At 34.2% G+C, this 23,602-nt stretch overlaps 3 protein-coding genes across 3 annotated transcripts; 1 reads left to right on the forward strand and 2 right to left on the reverse strand.

Annotated features, from left to right (window-relative positions):
• Positions 1–1,680: 1,680 nt before the first annotated feature.
• Positions 1,681–8,842, reverse strand: LOC107188096 (EH domain-binding protein 1). The gene is made up of 17 exons (XM_015576342.1): positions 8,681–8,842; positions 7,459–7,666; positions 7,205–7,386; positions 6,913–7,124; positions 6,717–6,852; positions 6,376–6,606; positions 5,955–6,144; positions 5,528–5,694; positions 5,215–5,437; positions 4,924–5,094; positions 3,446–3,535; positions 3,261–3,374; positions 2,916–3,116; positions 2,481–2,630; positions 2,197–2,414; positions 1,895–2,083; positions 1,681–1,762 (listed from the first exon to the last, which is right to left on the reverse strand). The coding sequence occupies exons 1-17, from the start codon at positions 8,782–8,784 to the stop codon at positions 1,681–1,683; spliced, it is 2,868 nt and encodes a 955-aa protein (XP_015431828.1). The 5' UTR covers positions 8,785–8,842.
• Positions 8,843–13,732: 4,890 nt separating this feature from the next.
• On the forward strand, positions 13,733–19,286 carry LOC107188088 (probable cytochrome P450 6a20). The gene is made up of 7 exons (XM_015576333.1): positions 13,733–13,743; positions 14,264–14,460; positions 15,780–16,149; positions 17,243–17,580; positions 17,705–17,938; positions 18,669–18,920; positions 19,120–19,286. Exons 2-7 carry the CDS (start codon positions 14,277–14,279, stop codon positions 19,284–19,286), a joined length of 1,545 nt encoding a protein of 514 aa, XP_015431819.1. The 5' UTR covers positions 13,733–13,743; positions 14,264–14,276.
• A 588-nt stretch (positions 19,287–19,874) lies between these two features.
• On the reverse strand, positions 19,875–21,290 carry LOC107188135. The gene is made up of 2 exons (XM_015576386.1): positions 20,291–21,290; positions 19,875–20,026 (listed from the first exon to the last, which is right to left on the reverse strand). The coding sequence occupies exons 1-2, from the start codon at positions 21,288–21,290 to the stop codon at positions 19,929–19,931; spliced, it is 1,098 nt and encodes a 365-aa protein (XP_015431872.1). The 3' UTR covers positions 19,875–19,928.
• Between the last annotated feature and the right edge of the window lie 2,312 nt (positions 21,291–23,602).

Raw genomic sequence — 23,602 nt, forward strand, 5'->3', positions numbered from 1 at the left:
TTTAAATGTTTCTGATTCACACGTGTTTCACGTCGTGATAAATATGAATATAATGATTGATGTTTGAGAATTGCAGAAGTGATATAATATATATTTTAACATTCCTTTCTGTTTCAGTTTCCTTTAATCAACAATAGTGCTTCCAAGAAAGCATGCTAGATTCTTATTATCCACCAGTCTCAGTGAATAATTCCGATTACGTTGAATAGATTTTCATCTAAAAAAATGTCGTTAACGAGGTAAAAATACTTTTCTAATAATAATACAGAAAATATACAAATTTCATGTTTCATTACACCAGTAATTCAGAGGGCCAGTCATTGTAAATAATTATCAAACTTGGAAGGTACAGTGAACGAACTACATCTTCGAACTTTCTTTAAAGCATTATTGCACATACATATATTCTCTAGCACCATATTTGAATTAGAAGCTTCCGTAATAACATACAGTATTCCCCTTTAAAATCGCGATTTCTTGACCCTCTTTTAATACATAGTATTGCCCTTCCCTATTGAATATTAATGGTTTTGATTCCATTCTATCCCATCATCTCTTTACCACTGTCATATTGCTCTCTATATGTAATTGTCACGTACACACACCGAACAACACGATTATACAGGGTATATCGTATAACGGGACGGTTACACGGGTAACCGTGGAACGGGTTATATCTCAAAATTGGTAAAAAATAGAAAAAAAAACTGTAGAAGAAACAGTTGAACGGTATGGTAATGTCTATTTTTCTACGACTTCACTTTCTTCTTAAGTGCAACAATGTATCCGAAAAATGCATGTGTACTTTTTTTAAAAATGGAATTGCGTATTTTTGTACTCATATTAATTGTTCGGAACATTTTGCGTGAAAGAGTATTAAAGTACAATGTTTAAAAAACCAATATTTCATATGACAAACATAAAGAAAAACAAAAAAGATGGTGAAGCGTTTGAACATCTTCTTTAATAAAATAAGTACACGTAGTATTTATCAAAAATGTGAGATATTTCATGAAATATTTTTTTTCTTCTATCTCTTCTTTTATCTCTTAGCAAGTTTGAGATATAACCCGCCTCAATTGAGTGACGCACCCTGTACAGAGGGAATACTGTGCCCGTTTATTATTGCTCCTTCTTACGAAATATTTCAATCGTACCTAAATATGTATATTGCTGGATAACCAAAACTGGCATTTGTCTAAACAAAAGTATAGTTTTTATAATGTTCCTAACACTATGACAGATTTTATTTGCTTTTACATATTTTGTCTCGACAAGGGCGGTTTTTCAATTTAAATTCGTTGCCGCTATGTGGGGTAATAGCGTGCTGATGCAATACTTAATAATGCATTTGTAGAAATATGAAACACTGATTACACAATTGTATATAATTTATGGTAAAAAATAAATTTCTAAACATTAATATCTCTCAGATTAAGAAATCCTTGACTGTACCGTCATGGAAAAGTTTTTGTTTTCTTTGGCAACTCCACAGCAAAATGGATCATACCTGCAATTGCTGGTTTCACATCAGAATAAATTTAATTAAAAAAAAGTTTTCACAGTTCAAAGACATTAATATTTCTTTTCTTAGGTTTTCTTAGTCATGTATGTAATGAATTGCACACATAAGACAACATACCTGTTGTTTACTGGAGCAACAAGAGTAGAATTAAATTTTCATTGTACCACACAATTTTTATTTCGTTGAGCTATACCAGCTCTAGATAAATCACGTTCTATTTCGTCATCGTCCTCAATACTGTGATGCAACAAAAATTAAACTGTAAATTACACTTTTCACTATACTTAATTAGTCTAACAATTAATGCGTCTCGTTTTAAAACTTATGAATATCATAAAATAACAAAATTATATAATTGTGTACACTTACGCTCTCTCTTGTGTATCAAGGTGATGAACTAATTCATCTCTTTTGTTTACAATAGAAACCAGTTCTTGTAAAAGTAAATTTTCACGCATTTTTTGTTCAGGCGTCTTTCGCCATTCTTCTACAGCAAGCATAGTTCTTAATTCACGGTTTAAAAGTTCAAATCGACGCTCTAAGTCATCTTCTTTTTCTCTAAAATATTGAAAATGGTAACGTCAATTTTATGTATGGAGAATGTGTTAATTAATGATTCTGAAATAAGACTGCAGGACCATTAGCAGAGCACCTAAAGAACCGTGACTTACAATATATTCAATTGCATTTGTCTTCTTAGAAGTGCATTCTTTTTGTTAACAAGGGTAAACCACAGAGACATCAGTCTTTCAGTTTCTTCCTCGTTGTCACTTTCCATAGCGGCACGAAGTTGTTTCTCCAGTTTACCCGCTTGAATATCTATTTGCGTTTGTTCTCTTTCTAACGCTTCTAATTCTTTTTGAATATACGATGTCATGTCCTTTCCCAACTAGACACCAAATTATTACAATTACCATATGGAATTCGGAATTCGTATGTCAATAAACACACATACCCCTCTAAGTGTGTACGGTGTACCATCAGGGCTAGTCTTATCTGGTGAAATTCTTTCTATTATTTTAGAAAACGAATATAGTGGAGAACCGGTCTTTTTCTCGCCATCTATCATACTAGGAGTTCCCAATATGTTTCCATTATACTCTGACTAAAATTATTATAACTTATTACAATTTATAAGTGTCATATGGCGTAGCATCATTTATAGAAAATGAGAGATACAAATCGTCATTTGTCTAAATGTCAATAAACAACGTCTAAGATATGAGGCATAAAGAAATATAAAAAGATAAACATAAGAAAGTTATTCCGAAAATGACTGTATAGCATAATATATATTAATATCATAAGTATTCAATTTTTCATTAGTTGTATTATCATATCTTTTATTTATAGAAACCTTTAACTCACGGAAATAATTTTTTTTTATTACCTTTGTACTAAATCTATCACCGGGAGTAGACGGCGTCATGCTTCGTCTCGGACTATTATTTTGATCGTCTATCGATCGTCTGTCACTATTATTATCATCGTTTGTTTGATTCGAGGAAACGTTAACGCCCATTTTTACTTCTGCTATTAAACGTCTGGCTCTTTCACGTAACTGCTGTTGCCTTTCGTCGTCATTTTGACTCTAAAAATTATAAAGCACATTTTCACCGAGTGGTCATCTTGATGCAAATAATGAAAATGATAACACAAAAGTTACATGTAAAAACGAACTCGTCTATACACTACATTGATTTAGTACAAAACTATAAAATTGAAGAAACAAAACCTCGATAGGACTAGCGGCGGCAGAAACAAGTGCAGTTGATTTTGTCTGATTCCTGGCCTGTTCTAACAGTTGTCTTGCACGTTCTCTTAATTCATCATGCCGACTGACTAACGGCTAATATAAAAAAATAGCAAAATTAGTGGCAAGCAATAAACAACTTAAAGAGGTGTACAAAGACTAATTACATGTTGTGAACGTTGCTCTCTGTGGGGTGATGATACACTCTGATACTCAGTACTATCACGACTTCCCTTGTCAGTTGCATTTACTGAATCCTATAAGAAGATGCATATACTACAATTATTACAACATTACTTGCTGCAAAAAAAAATTTACAAATAGAACCAATGAATTCTTTGATATTCTATTACACAGAAGCTCCAAATTCGGAGTTAATAAGTTAAGAGTATTTTTGTAAAGAAAAGAAATTAGAAGTGAAAAATATATATTTTACCATAAGGAATGTATGTGGAAGAAATATAACAAAAATTTAAAATCCGTGTATTTTACTACGATAGTAATGACAGGAATAAAGAAACCAGAGATAACTTCTTATATTTAATTAATACTTGTATGATTTGTATTTTTAAAGATGTTATTTTAAATAGTACATACGTATATCTGTTTATACTTTTTCCACAAAATACAAGTTAGTACAAGTACTACATACACAGAAAGGATTTTATAACTGATGGTACAACTAACAGAATGATGATTCTACAGGAAAAGATGAGTTGAAAATATAAAATAACATTTTTTCGTAACTGTTTATCCTATCAAGAAAACTGAGTTAAAGCCACAAGCCATATTTTCATCGACTTTATACAATACATATATATGCATATGTATACATGCACGAAACGTACATTCGAATAAAATATATTTGCAAGGGACGATCCCAAGGGGTTCCGAACTTTTTGCAAAATGTTGATCTATGCTCGCATAAATTTGTATATATAAACTACATACCCGAATACAAAGTATAAATAAATTGGAATATAGTGTTCCTCCGCTGTAATACATATATGAGACGCAGAAGCCATAAAATTTGCAGTCACATGTATGTACAAAGGCAATTACACAAGGAACGTTCGAAACTTTCAACATTCTCAATTTTAAATGTTCTACATTTGTAAAAATATGGTAGAGTAGGAAAAGACTAATTATTCTACAAAAACATAATATCGTATAACATACTGTAATTAATTGTAAAAAATTGAACGTCAATTTATTCGTACTTCGTATTTTCTATTAGAGGATACAGCATATTTATTTTGAAAAAAAAAAAAAAATAAAAAAACTAAGGAAGCCAAGCACATAATTGTACCGCAGGTAAAAAAATACTTCATGCAGAATAAACTTTGCAGAGAATGAAGATACTTAGTACAATACGAAAATATAACTTTTGTTGTATACATCGAATTAAAGCATTTTGCAGAGTATTTACTTTGAACAAAATTAATACATTTTATAGACGTGCAATAAAAAAAATTTATTGAAAGTGATACTAAAGCTATTTTTGATTAATGAAAAGTTTAAATGCTAGCAATACAATTATATCAAAATATAATAATTCGCTATAGATGTACTGTTAATGCAGTAAAATATACAGCAAATGTCTAGGTAAAATAAAATCGTTTTCAGCAATTTTAAATATACTGACATCTCGAATTGGCGACTGTAATTTGTTAACTGAAACTGACTGAGACCATTTCTCGTCAATTATTTGCATGTTTTCCTCTTCCTCATCCGATCCAAAAGGATCTGTTAATTGCCGACGAGTCATTAATATCGGACGTTGTTGTACTTGTGGTACTCTTGGTGGAGATTTGCTCTGTAGTAAATTTTGTTTAACACCATTTTGAACAATAATTTACGGTGGCAGATAATGGCAAATGCAGATGAGAACACAGTGATTACATATAAAAAGTCACAAGGGAATACATGTACATACCTTTTCTTTGGATAAATATTTTTCTTTAGTCGGCGATAACACTTTTTCTAGAATACTCTTTGAGCTGGCTAATATAATATCTTTAACATCTTTAACACTAGACGGTGATTTATCTTTTATGCATTGATCATGATCCTGATTTTCGGTGTTTAAACTCAAATGTAATCTGTTTTTTAACAAATCGATATTAGTGTCCTCCTTTTTGCTGTCAAATGGATTTGATCTGCAAAATAAGTACATTCATAATTTTATTATTGTCTCTAATTTAAAAATTAGAGTTATATTATTAACAGAAAAATTGTAAACAATATACCGTCTATTGTTGTCTAATTTATTATTTTTATGTTCCATTTGATCTTTCTTATGCAATTTTATTATTTCTTGACTAAACATTTGCACACTCACATCCGAGTTAATGTCAGTATTAAATCGACCAATCATGTAAAAAGATTCATCTGCGGTTTTACCTATCTGATGAACCTGAAAACGTGACATAATTTCTTCGATAACAAACAGAATGCATGTACAAAAGATATACATAACTTTATCACTGTATATGTTCATAACAGACTTATTTACTTTCTTTTTCATTAAAAAAAGATTTAAACATTTTTATGAAACATTTAAGAAAATATTTTCATTTTCTCCACTACTTTCCTTTACTTTAAAATCAAATTTTCTTTTGTACACATTACACATAAATTGTGTTACATGATTAGAATTTTTTTCTTATTAATTACCTCTAACTCATGACCAGTGAAATGTGCTCTCAGCTGATATAAATATGTCATCACAGCTAACTTGTCAGGTACAGTTAATATATCCATATCTGCTGGTTCTATAACTCTGGGTATACCAAGGGCTTCTCCGGCATCAAATGCTTTCTTACAGTTACCTTTTACATCATGTGATAATAATGAATCTATGTCTCTGTAAAGTTTTATTTAAGAAAAACAATGAATATAAGCCAACAAATTATAAATAGAACAAATAAATAAGATATTTGGTATACAGCCAAAATCATTAAATGTAACCTTAGTGTATCTTTGTTTTCCATAAGAATAATTTGAATATTTATTTAGTGATCTTTAATATCCGAACAATAAATAAACATAATTTTTCAATTGTTGTGAAATTTAACATTACTCCAAAATTACGTACATAAGATCTGGTCTAAAATGATGTATGATTGCACAAAATGCCATTCCATTTCTCCAAGATGTTGTAAGATTGGTAACTTTTACACCAGGATAATCTTTAGTTACTTCCTTACACCACTCCAATAAATCCTGTCCTGGTGTGATTTCTTTTAATCTAGGAATACTGCTATCATTCCTTGTCAGTACTAATGGTTGTAATGGTAATCTCATTGTATTGTGTTCCATGTTTTTACTACAAACAAATTGAAAATTTGTGGTAAAATTGCGTCAATAAAATTAACAAACAATTAAGACTGTTGTTGCATGTAATTTTAATTAGTTAATATAGCATTCCTAACATACTCATTTTCAACAGCGACAGTATCTTTTAAGGATGACTTCTCTTTAAAGGAATCATCGATGCCTGTTAGACTAATATCACGTATGAAATGGTCATTATCATTTACAGGTGTAGTATTGTCCTTTGATAAACTTGCCACTGTTAAACGAACAATTCATTATTGCAAGTATTAGTTTCCACATGTTTAGTATATCTTACCACTTATTGGAGTACTAGGTAATTCACTTTCAGTAAGACTGCTTGTCATTAAATCAAGCTGTGCAGAAATATCTAAAATTTCATCAAGATTCTTCACAGATACTTCTTCAACATCCTCAGGTATATCCTCATTATCAAAATCATCCAAAGGTGCTATATCGCTATTATTATTAACTGACATTAAGCTGGCCATACTCTGCATATCCTCGTCCCTAATGGAGAGTTATGATATTAGGTATAAAGGAAGTTTCATATGACACAAATCAAATTTTCAATTATAAAATTGTCTTACGTTGCTTTGCCTTCTCTCAAAAAGACACATGATAAAGTACATTCTAGCGAAGCGCTAACGATTTTTTTTGAAGTAGGTTTCAAGTCTAATTTAAGTTGTTGTTGACTAGATTCTAAAGTTGCATACTTTTTCATATTTATATTTGTGGCAGCAACATGCCGCCTCTTACCAGTGGGAGAAACCTGTTTGCACAGAATATTAATAAGTACTTCTCAAATAATTCCTGGGTCTGAAAGTTCTTATAATGCCCTTACATCTTCGATTACAAATGTCCAATCTTTATCTTCTAATTCATGCGTTCTTGGATCTTTGAACAGAGTTACTGAAACCGTGTGATTGTCAGGAACTGGCCAAGTAATAATACCTTTTAATGGGTCACTTAAATTTGGTTCCCAATCTATGGGATCAGAAGCCACTCTTCTGCTACGTCTTGTCCATACAACACTTAATTTGTTTGGTTTCCTAAATGTAAAATACTCAAAAATAATATATTGATAAACACATAGCACAAAAATAAATGATTACAAGTAGACGAGGTATCTGTTCTTAATAACAAAAAACAATTGTCAATTAATTTTTAATGACTATGTGTTTCATCCATAATATTCACAATGAACTTAATAATGAAGATAAACAAATATATTCCTAATGATTGAATAAAAGTTTCAAATATTCAAAGTAAGAAAAATTAATAAAATCAGACAAAAAAAATACTTAATAATATTTGAAATACTTAAGTAAAAATATTGTTAATTTATAATATGATAATGATTAAAAATATTCTTCATAATTTCACGAATAATACAAGAAGAAAAAGAAATTTGAATACAGACTTTTAATCCTATGAAATTGTTTAGACACAATTAATGAATAGCAAAAACACAATGTCTGAAGTCAATCAACAACATATGTGAAAATTCATAATTCTTTATTGATATTTTTTTGTATTTATATAGTAGCAGTAAAAGAAAAAGTTATAACTTCATAAATAATAATAAAGGATAAACACCTATTCGGTAGTAGTAGGAGATTGGGGTGTTTGAATTTAAGGAACAAGTTGAAATCAAAATAGGACATAAAGAAGAAACAGGAAACAGGAAATTTGAAGATAAGCTGATTCACTCAAAAGGAAGGAAGCTTTTATGATTATATGAAAATTCAAGTTTCATTATAAATATTACTCATATATGTACAAAATTTAATAGAATCTTCTTTACAACTAAATTTACCTAAATATATTATGTCATTGCAAACATGAGATTATTTGGACTAAAAATGTAATTTATATTCGTGTTCTTTCATCAAATCAAAGTGACGACTAATATTTTAATAAAAATAAATAGGAAAAAATCTAGAGTAAATCTGCTAAATGTATTTCTGAATTTTTACTGTTGGATTATTGTGATTGCACCACACATGATAATAGTTTTCCGCGAAAAATGTAACTGACAAGACGAGAAAATATTAAACACGTACCATTTTGTTGTTGTTTCTAAAGTGACTTCATGGTATGACACAGTGAACTGAAATTTTGCAGCCCTCTTGTTTACCCGCTGCAATCGTTTCCAAACAGAACTCATTTTTCGTTGAACCTTATTTTTCTAACTAATGTTGAAACGCTGTTTAACTTTTGATTACTTGTACACACGTAGAACGGGATGCAACATTTTGTTTAGAAATTATGAACACTCTGAGATCAGCTGTTTACGTCGACTGTAGTCACGATATTTCTTTTTTGTCGAAGACTATTTAAGAGTCGGAGGTCCAAGGTCCTTCAATCATTCATGCATCTGACATTTCTGGCTGCACCGATGTAATAAGAGCGAGATCTGTCGTTTTACAGATCCTCGAATTCCGCTTTTATTTTTAATGTGTCACGCGTCTCGTTATCATTTTTAAACTTTCAGTGTCACTTACACAAAACACACCATTGCCGTAAGCACACCAAAAATACCACGGCCACGAGATCAAAAACTTTTACAATGAACTCGAACTCGTACCGTGACGAAACCTTTTCAACTTATTGATCTCGTATTACACAAATCTATGATAGGAAACTCACTTGAAGTAGTTGTTATTGAACTTGATAATGTGTGTGTCAGTGTGTGTTCAGACTTTTATCATAGACTAGATATAAAGTAGACCTATATACAGCGTAATTTGCTGTCACATACTCCGTGGGGCTTCGTAGCCCTGTTACCATTTTAGTGTCAATACCCGACAATACCGATAAAGCATGAATCAAGGTATTATTAGCACCAGAGAGGAAATAAGAGTGCTCATGCTCGGGAATTCGTTGTTCCCGGGCAAGTGCTGCACTAAGCGACCAATTCTGGAATAATAGTAGGAATCTACCTGTTTTGGTTCCACGCTAGCATATACAAGAACACATTCAGCTTCACTCAACACGTCCAGGAGTCATTCAGGACGCAATACATACGGTGTCGCGTTTAACTCGCATACCCATCATTACAGAAAGTGCGATGTGCGGTAGAGGTATATGGTGTACACATGTATAGACTCTTCAAGGAAGTCTCAGCCGGCAAAAACATTTCAATTCTGTCTGTGAGGAAACAAAGCGATGCGTGCATATGTAGTTAGATACTCCTGATACCTGCGAAGGTCGACCACCTTCGGAAATACCACATCCCCACTCTCTAGACCCTAAAAGAAATCGCGCAGCAGTCGAAAATTTGCAGTTTCTCGTGAGCTGTCGAGGTGGTTGGGTATGTTTCACACACCCCTTCCCTATCTTGTTACTAACCCCTTGTATGTTACAGATGTTCGAGAACCATTACCTTTGATATTTATCTTTTTATTTATTCCGATTTATTTACTATGATTTATTTAATAGTTTTTCTGTAATAAATTCACAAACATCAACTTATTTTTAGCGTTCTATATGTAATTTTCTCCTTAACGTGCAAAAACTTTTTATGTTACGTAAAACCACTTCCAATTGATGTGGTACATTTGTGGTTCTGATATCTGCTATCGTTGAACTAAATAGGTTATTGTATATGCCAGTGTGGAACCAAACAGGTTCTTGTATATATTAGCGCGTAACCAAAACGGGTATAATTCCTGGGCGTGACCACTCTCATTTCTCCTTTGTTAGCACAAATGAAGTATTATATGTACATATATTCCACTTTATATAATTATAAATATAAATTTTATATTATTTCATATTATATGTTCCAGTTTAAAAGATGAATGTAACACTTATGAAATATGACGTCGAAAATACAGTGGGTCCAAAAAGTATTCGTACACCCTTTAAAACAGAACAACTCTTTCAAAATTGGACCAAGTAACTTGAGTTTCTTTGTGAAGTTAAAAGGATTAGTTTACTAAATGATGTGTTAAAAAAATTTATTTTGCGACTTTTCAGAATGTCGAAGAAAATAGTAAATGTCGCTTTTTACAACGTTTTTGTTTGAGATTGTAATGAAAATTTAATAAATACATTTCGAAGATTTAGGTCAGTTATATACATGCTGTAACTTTTATTGAAATCGGTTAATACAGAAACGAGTAACAGGCATCGAAAAATGTACGAATCTTTAGATATACTACAGTTATAGGTCAAAAGTCGCAAAAAACTGCGATTTCCAACATTTTTTGTTTGAAATCACGGTTATGATTACCGTTTGTATCTCATAACAATGTTAATCGTTATCGATTAAATATTCAGCATGCATATAACTAACATAAATCTAAACAATATGTTTATTAAATTTTCATTGCAGTCTCAGACAAAACAGTTGTAAAACACGACATTTACTATTTTCTTTGCGATTCCGACTAATTGCAACTTTTTCAACATTTCGTTAACACATCATTTAGTACATTAATCATTCTAACTTCACAAAGAAACTCAAGTCACTTGGTCCAATTTTGAAAGAGTTGTTCCGATTTAAAGGGTGTACGGATATTTTTTGGACCCACTGTATATGTCTTTTGTTACATATTTAGAAGATAACCTGCTAAATGTCGGTTAATAAAGTTATAGAGAAAAATAAAATTATTTAGATTTTATTTCATGGGAAGCATGAGCTGGGAAATTAACATATTTCTGGTTCTCGTAAATGAGGTCAGTGTCAAGATATATAAGGATCACTTCCTTCGAAGATGAAGAAGCTGAGACTTTTGTCTCTGTTATTCCATGGTAACATCGGATGGTGGTAGTGGAAGATGGCTCTTGGCTCTAAAGAGACTATGAAGAAGATTGTGTCGGTGAATATATGACATTGAAAGTGGAGTTTTCGCGTTTTTAAAATGGCCATCTTGACCTGAATGACATTTCGTCACTTTGGCCGACTTCGATGACATAAGATTAAACGTTTTAATCCATGAAGAGAGACTCGTCAAACCACTCGTCAGTTGGCTGATAAAGAGCATACGAGTCACATAACGATCGCCCGACTCTTGGATTAAATGGTTTTTGTAAAGTAAGGTACGAGCTATCAAGTGGTATGCATATCTAGCATTTACAGAATAGCATTATAAGACAAATTTTATTTACAAAAAACGCTACGGATTTATGTTACAACTCAATATTTTCTTCCCAGTTTGAGAGTTGAGTTTTATACGGAGCCTCTTTACAAACGGTGAGTCTGCATGCTTATTTTTCTATTTTTATTCCTTCAATTCCCAATGATGTCGTAGAACAGCTGGTTTAAATCGTCACGGGCGATTGGATGTTATACACGTCAGATGAATTTAGCGAGTACAGTGGATATGTTGTATTGCTTGATCAGGGTCTTCTTATACGTGGCGTTTTCTATTAGTAGCACAATTCACAAATATTTTGTAATTTGACGAAAGAGTATTAATATTATTATACTCTGTTGACATTCTGGCAATAAATATATGTATAGGGTGATTTTCACCGGTAATTCTTACCAAAAAATTTGTATCTTGTATAATTGATATGTCGTTAATATGCAGTTAACGATATAACAAACAATTTAGAATATAAAAGATCCGATGAAACCGTTTAAATTTATTAAATTTAATTACATAAACAACTAGCATTTGGCCCGTGGCTTCGCTCGCGTGGATTTTGGGATTTGGTATAATTATTTTTTAAATAAAATTTCTAAATTGAATTGTAAAAGAAGAAAATAAAAACAGGCGAAGAAAAGTTGAAGTCCTGATTGACTCATCAACGCACAGCCCAAACCGCTGACTTTTTTACTATTCATGTATTATATTATTATATTTGTATTTTTCAAATAATTTAAAACCTGCGCTAATATTCACTCCTCTTAGATGACAATTTTTCTGGATATGGCAGTGCCCAGAGACATATGGGACCCATATTCACGGGACAATGTCACATATCTATTTAGAGTAAAGTAGCCGAATATGAGACCCATTTTTTTAAGCACGCATAATTCTCGATTAAAAATAGTTTCATTGAATTACGATACACGTTTTAAATGTAAAATGTGTACACTGCTACAACATATTAGAAATTATAACAAAACCAATAGAGTTCCACCATAATAAAGTAAAAATGAAAAATATGCAAAAACATGAATTCAAAAAGTGGTCGCTTAATATGAGACCCAGGTTTCATCTTGTCGAAACTTATTTCTTCTGTCTTTTTTTACACATTCGGCATATAAAATTAATTGCGTCTGCACTGCAGTCTTCATGGGCCCACCAGTAACATTTGATACACTGAACCCATTGTTCACCATATACATCTGAAGAATAAAGTCCTGTACAAAACTAGTATTCTGCATCATAATTTGCGTCGTCATCACTTTAATCGTTCAGAACAATATCTTCTTCACACTCATTAGTTGAACTATCACTTCTTACGCGTTTCCTTGTAGTTTACTTTACTCCTTCTCATCCCCTGTAGATGGAATTTCAAAAAATCCTGAAATTACTTTCCAGGCATTTGATTGAATAGCATTTCAAAGAAAAAGAAAGTGAGATGTCTCATAGGGACTAAGAGATATTGAAGATTCCCAGAAAATACATTTTAACCCTTTTCACCGTTTTGGGGATTGAATTTCGAAAAATCGTTTCTTAATGGATGCCTACCTCTTAAGGAGAAGACATCCTTTCCTTTTATATTGTATAGAGATTACGTGTATATCTAAAAATATTATAGAAGAAATAATGTAAAGAGTAAACAACAAAAACAAATGTTATTTCGTAATCAAATTATCTTTTTTATCATTATGCGTGTGTCATTCAGGTCAATGGTTCGAAATGGACATGTAGCTAAATGAATACTGGCTTATCAGAATGGTATGTCACAGATAATTGTTAAAAATTATTGAAAAGTGTTGAATCATACAATTACGTTAGGCAGTATGTGATGTAATTTACGTGACATGTGTTTATACACCGTACCTGATAAGGATGTTAATTGGATAGTAATTTGCATACATTATTTTTTAATCATTGCATACTTAACAATAATAATCTAGACCTAACGTAAGTGAGGGTCTTTAAATAAAGCATGGAAGACAGATTCTCTTCCACAGTTCTTTTCTAAATGCACATGGAATAAAGTGAGTAGGTACTTGAGCGATGTGAACGTTTATATGAACAGTATATTTTACGAACGTGCTCAAGAAAATCGTTCTGTGTCTAGAACTGTTTGGAACTGTGTTTTGCATTATTGATGCGTTTCCAGGTGTAATATCAATTATTCAGAATGTGTAATTAATGCGTTGTTACCTGCAGACTAATGCATGAAAACGTAGATCAGAAATTCTGAAAGAAATTATTTAATTTAATTTACTTTATTAAAATATTCGAATAAAAATTGAATTGATAAAGTATTAATAAATATGAGTTTACGTTATAATATTTACGCTTTAAATAGAACAGAGTAGATGACAATTATAGATTTCAATGAAATTTGACAAAGACACAAAGTATTGAACAATATTTAAGCTGACACGGAAAGCATATTTGATGCAATATTTTGGAAACTGTTAATGTTAGATAAAGAAAAGTTATTAAAATGATCAACAAATGAAAATGTTGAAAAATTTTTTTTTAACAACATTTGTTTTTATGTTGTAGATAGTCAAGCACAATGATGCTGCAGGCATGGTTCGTGTCGGAAATTTTGGGTGCTACGATTCTTTTAATCGCGGGGTTATATATCTACTATAAACTTTATGTGTTCACTTTCTGGCACAAGAAAGGTGTGTTTTCTATCGAGCCCACGTTTCCTACCGGAAATATAACGCCACTTCTGACCGGTAAAACATCACAAGGCAAGTATTTCAAAAAGGATAATAGATTATAATTAGAATAACTTTATCATTAGTGTATTGAGAGTCTGAATTACAAATTAATTAAACATTCATGTGATTCAAATAGCATGTCTGTTTTATCCATGATAGTTTAATGATGAATAATTGACTACGTTCTTAAGAGCATAACAATCACTTTTTATTGAACTTGTCTTCTTGCCTTTGTGTTTGAAAAAAAAAAGTGACGTGGACTGTTGGCGAGCAATAAAGCATTTCATCGAGGGATTATAGTTTTCTATTCGCTTGCAAATAAATATGAATGAAATATAACGAAATGTTATAAATGGAAGTAAAATAAGAACATTGTCAAAAACAGTACGCAATTTACAGTTTCTGCACTCCAAAATCAACTCTTTGCATATCAAATTCATTTGCAGGTGAAATTCACCATTTACATATCAAATTCATCCTTTTGCAAATTAAATTTAAACTTTGTCAATGTACGAAATAAAAACTAATAGAAGAACGTTTTAACAAATGCAGTCAAAATTAAAATTTCAAACCAAAGCTTTTCAAAATTATCCGCCACAATAATCAACGACCCACAATGTTGTCTCTGTAGGTGCCTTTGTGATAATTTGAGTAAGTAATTTATATTTATTCCTGTAATAAACACTTAGATGAAATCTCAGACATTTCGAAACGTCGGTTGGGTTTCGGAAAATGAACCAACAAGACACTGTTTTCGTTAGACGTTGCACAGAGCGGACGTAAGACATACTACAGTAGACTCACGTTAAAGTAGCGGTGCGAGGCTCTCGAGGCGGCTTTTTCCTGGAAATGCTACTTTAACATGAGCCAATGGGAACGCAGGATCTCGTGACAGTTTGGTCAATCCACCAATTGGATTAGAACTTTGGTTACATATGGCGACCGATAGTGGGATGCGTGCATGTGTGTGAGTAATGCGTGTAAGCTAGAACGTTCCTATCGCTACTTTAACGTGAGTCTACTGTATCGAATTCCTTTTCTTTATTCAAGAAAATAGGCAATATACATATTTATGTGTTAATAAACGGGAAACTATAAACTGATAAGTAAGCGTTTCTGTCACGAATAAACATAAATCACCTACTCAAATTATTGCAAAGGTAACTAGATAGTTGATAAAGGTAGAATATGATTTGCAAAAGAGTGAATTCGATCAGCATAAGGGTGAACTTCATTTACAAACGGATGAATTTCATCTACAAAAGGGTGAATTTGATGTACAAAAATTTGATATTGCAGTGCAAAAACTGTAAAAGTATAATATTAATGACATAATTATCATTTTCTAGTGGATTTCTTTAAAGATCTTTACACACAGCACAAAAATCACCGCCTCCTAGGTATATACATGCTGTATAAACCGCATCTGATGGTGAACGATCCTAATTTAATTCGGGAGGTGCTGGCGAAAGAGTTTACGAGTTTTCACGATCGTGGAATATTTTCTAACCCAGAAATAGATCCGCTGTCCGCGAATTTGTTTCAGTTGGCCGGGAAAAGATGGAGAACTTTACGGGTGAAATTGACGCCGACCTTCACTTCCGGAAAGATCAAGCAAATGTTTCCGATTTTGAAGGAAACTGGTGTCGCGCTGGCCAAATATTTGGAGCGCAAAGCTCAATTAAAAGAACCAATCGACGTGAAAGAAACTTTTGGAATGTGAGCAAAAATTTGTCAGATATAAATATATATTCGCATACATTACCGTTCGAAAGTATAGGAGCAGTCATATTTTTTTAATTAAACAAATCATCCTTTGTTAGTTTGTTTCAGATAACCGCCTGTAAAACAGTTTATTGCATATTTTGATCGGTCCGCAGAAAAAAATTGTTTTTATAATCACATTTTTCAAAAATTCTTTATTTTTTTGATATTCTGATTGTCTGCTTGTTTTGTTTTTTGTGTAAGTGTGCGTGTGTGTCTGCCACACAATTCTGGAAGTACTTTAAAACGGAATAGAAAAAATTTAGATAAAGAATATTTTAAGAAATTAATAAATAGAATGTTTAGAATTTGATTGGAAGGTGTTTAATATAAAGATGGTCATTTTTATGAGGCAAAAATTTGATAAGAATAATTTTTTGTTACTTTTCAGTTCTAGCGGAAGCCGAGTTTGCTCGCGAGGGTACATAGAAGCCTTTATACAGGATGTCCCAAGAAGGTGCACGTCCTTGAAAGGGATAATTCCACGGGTGATTTGAAACAACATTTTACTTCGCGAAAAAGTTCTCCGAGGCTTTGTTAACAAGATATTAACGAAAAACCCTGACCAATAAGAGTGCGAATGTACTACGAACAAGCAAGTCGGCAGGCACTAAAAGGAACAGCGTAGAATAATAAATGAAAAATTACCGAATGAAAATGAGAAGTTGGATTTTATTTGTTATTCTATACAGTTTCCCTCGATTCATCCTGACTTGCTTGTTCGTAGTACAAGCGCAACGCGTAGCCAACGCTACCTTGGAAGCTCAGCCGGCAGACTCGCGCTCTGATTGGTCGGGGTTTTCCGTTAATATCTCATTAAGAAAGCTTCGGAGAACTTTTCCTCTAAGGAAAAAGTTGTTTCAAATCGCCTCAGGAATCAGCCCTTTCAAAGACTTACACTTATTTTGAGACATCCTGTATAATGGTATACAAGCCTTTATAGTAAAAAGTCTGTAACTTAACTTTTTAACTTTGTACTTAACTGATTCCAAACTCGAATGCTAGTGTACGTTTGCGTAAACTGAATTCTATAATTTTTTTTCTTTAGGTATTCTCTAGACAACATCATGTCAGTGGCGTTCGGAATAACTTGCGATAGTTTCACTAATCCCGACAACGAGTTTCGGTATTGGGGTAATAAAGCATTGGAGCCGTTGCCTATTCGGAACAGCCTACTTCTTTGGGCCCCGCAGGTGTTCAATATATTGTCTATACCGTACACTAACCGCGGCGTTACGAAGTTTTTTTCTAACGTGTTTAATGAGACAGTAGAATACAGGAAGTCTAACAATATTACCAGAAAAGATTTTTTGAATCAACTAATGCAACTAATGCAGAACGGTTACGTTGATCCAGATGACGATGCTACCGATGTGCATGAATCAAGTAATAATCACTTTTTTTTGCTAATAAATACAATATCTTCCCGTCTGACAAAGCTATGAATAATTACATAGTTCATAGATTTCCTTATAATCATTTATTTTCTTGTACTCCTTGGTTTCTTTAGAAATGGCGGATAATAAGTTGCCATCTTTAGAAGCTTGTGCACAAGCGTATGTATTTTACTTAGCTGGATTCGAAACCTCTTCAACGACAGTTACATTCTGTCTCTACGAATTGGCGCAACATCAAGATATTCAAGATAAATTACAGAATGAGATTCGAACGGTTATCGAACAACACGGTGAATTGACGTATAACGCTATGAACGACATGACTTACTTGCATAAAGTGATCTCAGGTTCGTGTCTATACAGGGTGTCCCATTTAAGTGAGCCCATTCGAATATCTCCGAAACAATTGACGATATTAAATAATGCTTCGGGCAAAAATTAAATTGCATCAGAGGGCACACTTTCTGATGTGAGTAACTTTTTTCTATGTGGACGCGTAGAGGTCATATGAAGGTCAATTTTTCCTTTTTTTAATGGAATCGTATATTTTTTAATGCACTACTTGATGCTACACGTTATTGCCTACATAAAGTACTAAGTCACTTGTGGCGACTTAGGGCATTAAAAAATATACTATTCTATTTACAAAAACAATGTTGACCTTCATATGACCTCTATGCGTCCACGGAGAAAAAAGTTACTCACGTCAGAAAGCGTGCCCCCTGATACCATTTAACTTTAGTCTGAAACATTTTTTATAACATACTGTACAATCATATTGGTTATTAATTTCTTTTACTAAAGAAAGTAAATTAGGCTTTTAAATCGTATTGATTCTCGTTACGATGTTATAGAGTGTTTAAAAATTGGTTCACGATAAGACCAAGAAATGTCCCGTACATGTATCTTAATAATTCGATAGTTAACAAAATATTGTCAATGAAAATTCCAAAATTTGACCAATATTTATGGGTACCGTGCATCTAAATGAATTTTTATCTCTAGACTTAATAATTATATGGATATGTTCGGTTTTTGTTTTATTTAAGAATATTGTAAGATTTACATTGTTTACAGAAACTATGAGAAAATACCCAGTGCTTGCTGTTCTAACTCGTACATGTACCAAAGAGATAAAGTTAGATACCACCGACGTTACCGTACCTCTAGGAACTCCTATCGTAATACCTGTTTTTGGTCTTCATCGGGATCCCAGTATTTATCCAGACCCGGATAAATTTGATCCAGAACGATTCTCCGAGGAGAATATCAAAGCTAGGCATCCGTACGTTTATTTACCGTTTGGCGAGGGTCCAAGGATATGTATAGGTAAGTGCATTGTTTGACCAAACAAATCTATGAACATAAACAAAAACAGTAATGTTCCGAACAATACCGATGACTTTTATTATGAATCACTTTGAAACAATTGTTTTCTGAAGTAATACACTGTGTGTAACGATTATACGAGTGCTGGAAACGTCGCAGACATTCTGTGAATTCGATTATTTATTTTGTTCTGTTCTAGGTTTACGGTTTGGATTAATACAAGTGAAAATTGCCATAATAAACACATTGTTAAACCACAGGGTAAAGCCCGTACCGGATAAGCCGACTCGCATGAAATTTGAAAGTGGAAGTTTTGTCATATCGGTAGAAGGAGGTATACATTTACTTGTCGAACCAATACAATGATTTATTCGATTACAGAAATGATTTTATCATTTCTTTTTAACAATTACGCAAATTATTAATAAAAGTAGAATGTACATGTCGTTTTGTAATGTTAAATAAATACAAAAATGTACCTGCAGTACATTGCAAAAAAAAGAAAACTAGTGTTAATTCAGTTGTTTAACGTCGTGTTAGTTACAGAATATGATTACTAATAGGATGTATACAATTTATAGCTGCCGAAAGAAATTGTTTTGTAGTACCAGGTTTAATCCGTTACTGATATTTTTCATAATAGTTTGAATATTAATTTCAATACAGTTCGTGTAACATTTTGCATGTAAACGATTTACAATTGTTCATAAAATTGACGCAGCATTAGACACTAATAAAGAAGGTAGTAATAGTGCTTTCGGTAATAATCACAATTTTATTACCTAATTCCAAAGATGTTTGTATACAATGACGACTACCCACGCGCACGAAAGAGAAGAAGGAAAAATGCAAAGAAAAAAACAAACAGTGAATATTGAGTTGGTGGTTTCAACAACGTTTTATTTCACAGTCTGATATACGGAACACCAACGGATACACCGGGTGCTTCCGAATAAAGAGCAACAAAACCTAGATTCCACTGTAGCGGGTTCGATCAAAAGGGGAAAGCTAGTAGCGGTAACCTTTGGTATCGTAACCGTCAGCGGGTATAGCGTTCGCTAGGCTAATCAGTTCCGAACGATGAAGTCCGTTGGACGCGCGAAGGCCAGCTTCCGCGAGACCACCGGGTCCAAGAACAGCACTCTGTTCGGCGAGCAAACCAGGCCCACGAAGCACCCCCCTTTGAAGATCTCCAGGCACGAGAAGAGGACCGGGTCCGCGAAGGTGACCTGCTTCTTGCAGCGATCCAGGTCCTAGAAGAGGCCCGGGTCCACGAAGCTGACCAACATCTTGAAGCGATCCAGGTCCTAGAAGAGATCCAGGTCCACGCAACTGACCAACTTCTTGATACGCTCCAGGCCCGAGAAGAGGTCCTGCCGCCTGAAGAGCACCAGCATCTAGCACGCCGGGTGACAGAAGACCAGACTCTTCAAGCCCACCAGCTGCTAGGATAGCTTCGGATTCCTGAAGACCAACGGGACCGTTGTGCAGCACAGGTTGCCGAAGAGGACTTTGAGGAAGCTTCACGGACGGCGCTGGTTCCACCGGTTGGTGGCTCAGAAGCGCAGACTGGCCGGCTGTGTCAGCGACACTCGCGGCAGCAGCTTGTGCGTTGTTCTGCGCAGCCGCAGCCGCTGTGGCGGCTTTGTCCGCGGCCGCCTGAGTGCTGCCGTAATCGACACGTGCAGCGGACAATTGTTCGTCCACGGTTTCCGCTCTGGCCTTCGCTTGCCCGAGCATAGTGGTCTGAGCGGCTAACTCGGCTGCAGCCTCGGCTGCCGCCTGAGACGCACGATCCACCGTGGTTTGAGCTGCGTTCAGAGCAGCAGTGATCACTTGCAACTGATGCATCGCTTGTTTCGCTGTGGTTCTCGCTGCAGACGCGGCACGTTCGGCCTGTTGCAGTTGCAGGCTCTCACCGTCGACCGCTACATGGGCGTCCCTTGACTGTTGCTCTAGACCTTGAACGACGATTTGCTTGCCAGCGAGCGCAGCGGCCGCGGTAGCCGCTGATTGGGCCGCAGCTTGGGCCAGAGTGTTCTTAGCGACGTATGCAGCCTGTCCAGCTGCTGATTGCTGGTTGGCCAGCTGAGTGTGAGCATCGTCCGCTGCACCCTTCGCGATGTTGGCTAGAGGCCCGCCAACACTGTACCCTGGCTTCGGTGGGCTACGGCCAGGACTAACGGGAGCCGCGGATAATCCTGGACCGGCGTCCAAATAGGCCCCGGAGTTAGCTAGCGATAGCGCTGGTTCACGTTGAGCGTATTCGTAGCCGTAGGCATCGGCCTGTTGGTCCAGTAGTACCTGTTTCTTGGTTGGCCCACCTTGTACTAGGTAGACGTATCCTAATAGTAGGAGTAGTTTCCTCATTGTTGGGGTCTTTGGGATGGTACAGTTTCCGTAACGAACGGTTTCTGTGAATGGAAAGAATTTGTCGAGTACGATTAGAAGGTAATGTCATATACGGAATGGGACTTATGTAATTTAATGGAAAAATTGCATACATCAAGTTTTATTTTATCGTACCGTAAGTTGGGGTAACTTTGACACAATGTGGGGTAACTTTGTTCCAAAATCAGAATCTGATCATTTTAGGTTTTACAACTCTTTTGATGGTATTTTTATGTGAAATACCTTTTTATGTAAAAATCAACTTAATTTAACAATTTGCAGAGATGCAAAATGGAGAATAATCAGTTTCTGACTAGGAACAAAGTTACCTGAATTTACGGTAATTCTAAACTGTTCCTTCGTAATACTGATACACATCGAGAACTGTTATGCATGTTCCGTTCTACGTGTATACGAGGGATCGTAACATCGAGGTGACTTTCCTTGACCTACTGTTACTCGATGGCGGATAATTGAATCGTAAGCAAAATTACTTTCATTAGTCAATTAGAAGATATATCAATACGAGAAATTACGTGGTTGAAGTGGCGCTAATATTTATTACGTATACTTTTTAATTACAAGCCTGCCAAAAATTTAGTTATAATATTCAAAAATTAAATTCATCCTATGTTGGATTACGTAAGAATAGAAAAAAGTAATACTGTACTTTTTAGTTCAATGACAGCTTAAGATGACATACAAATGCAACGAATATAGTGATTCTAATTTTCACACGCAGAATAATTAGACAAACTGTGAATACAGTAATATTTCGATGAGTGCGACGTATTCAAGTTCGCTTCGGAGCATGTATGGCAATAACGTTTTTTACTTAAAACCGAGCCTCTGCTTAGTTTCTGTTTACTCTGTTTTGATTGATTCCAAAGGGGGCCCCCCAGTGGTGGGAATAAGGTCGTTGCTCGTGTCGCATTCATCGAAGAATCACTGTATTTATTGAAATATTCCAGAATATTTCGTACAAGCAAGAAGTAAACACAAAATTATACTTTCACTTACAAGTATTGAATGCTTAAAAACAAATTAATCATTCATTTATGTTCGATGCCATCATAAACACATGAAATCTACATTCTAATAACAATAATAATAAATATATATATCGCGAATTGGTAATCGACGCGGAATTAGGTATAATTGATGTGTCCATGTCTATTAAGGTTAATTTAGATACAAACGTCGAGAAACATCGATTGCATATATTCTTTACGAAATTCCAGATTGACGTAAAATAATCATGACGCACGTTCCACCTTTCCGGTGCAACTCTGTCGCAATTCCCGTTGCGGCCGCCGCCGCGCCGGTTCAAAACCAAAAGTCCAGTTCCGTCGCGCTCTGAAAAGCAGTGCGCGTATGTTAGTGCATAATTAAGCCCGCCCAAGGCAGATCTTATCTCCGTCTACTGTACGTACGATCGTATACACGTGTTGGATCGAAGTTTCTTCAAGACGGAACGATTTTTCCCCCTCGCTGTTTTTTATTCGAATCACCCTTTCGAATCCGATTGGTCACATTATGTAGTTGATTTATTAATCATCGTGCTGTGTGCGAGTCAATTCCACCATGAAAGGGATATTTAGCAATTCTTTAGTGTCGTATAAACTTTTAAATGAATTTTATAGACGACTATTTGTATCGGAAAGTAAGTCAAAAATGGGGAATAAAATTTTTGATATGAACCTCCGTTTTCGAGAAAATCGAACTTTTCAATTTTGATATGACCAACTATGCCAATTGATCATGGAAATAGTAGCTAAGCATTGACCTAGCACTGGTCAATCCAAGTATATCTGGATAAAGAGCTTCGAATAACGAATAGAATATAAAAAAAAAATAGTTCGCTATTTATAACAGATTTAACATTGAAATTCAAATTTTTAGAATAAAATAATACTTCTTTTTGAATGAGTAGACACTTCGTAAATAATTCTTTAATCTCGTTAACTGTTTAAAGGTCATTATGACGATTGTACGTACAGCTGTTTTTTACTATGTATTATTTGAAAAAAAATTGTGCCCATCTCTGTCCAGCGCATAGTTGAATCGTATTCAAGGTGTATTCGAAAAACATTAAAATTCTATTGGATTTGGAGATTTGAATAAAATAGAGTTTTCGATTGTATCATAATTTCGGATACACCATGTATATAACAAATACGCATGATACAGTGCGGCACAGCTATAAAAGGATTGACGGAAAAACAGAAATAGACTTAATCATGTACTTGCGAAAGGGGTAAGTGGTCAAAACTTTATGACTATAAATACTT

This window comes from Dufourea novaeangliae, unplaced genomic scaffold (genome assembly GCF_001272555.1).
Source record: "Dufourea novaeangliae isolate 0120121106 unplaced genomic scaffold, ASM127255v1 scaffold115, whole genome shotgun sequence".
NCBI classification, from domain to species: Eukaryota; Metazoa; Arthropoda; class Insecta; order Hymenoptera; family Halictidae; genus Dufourea; species Dufourea novaeangliae.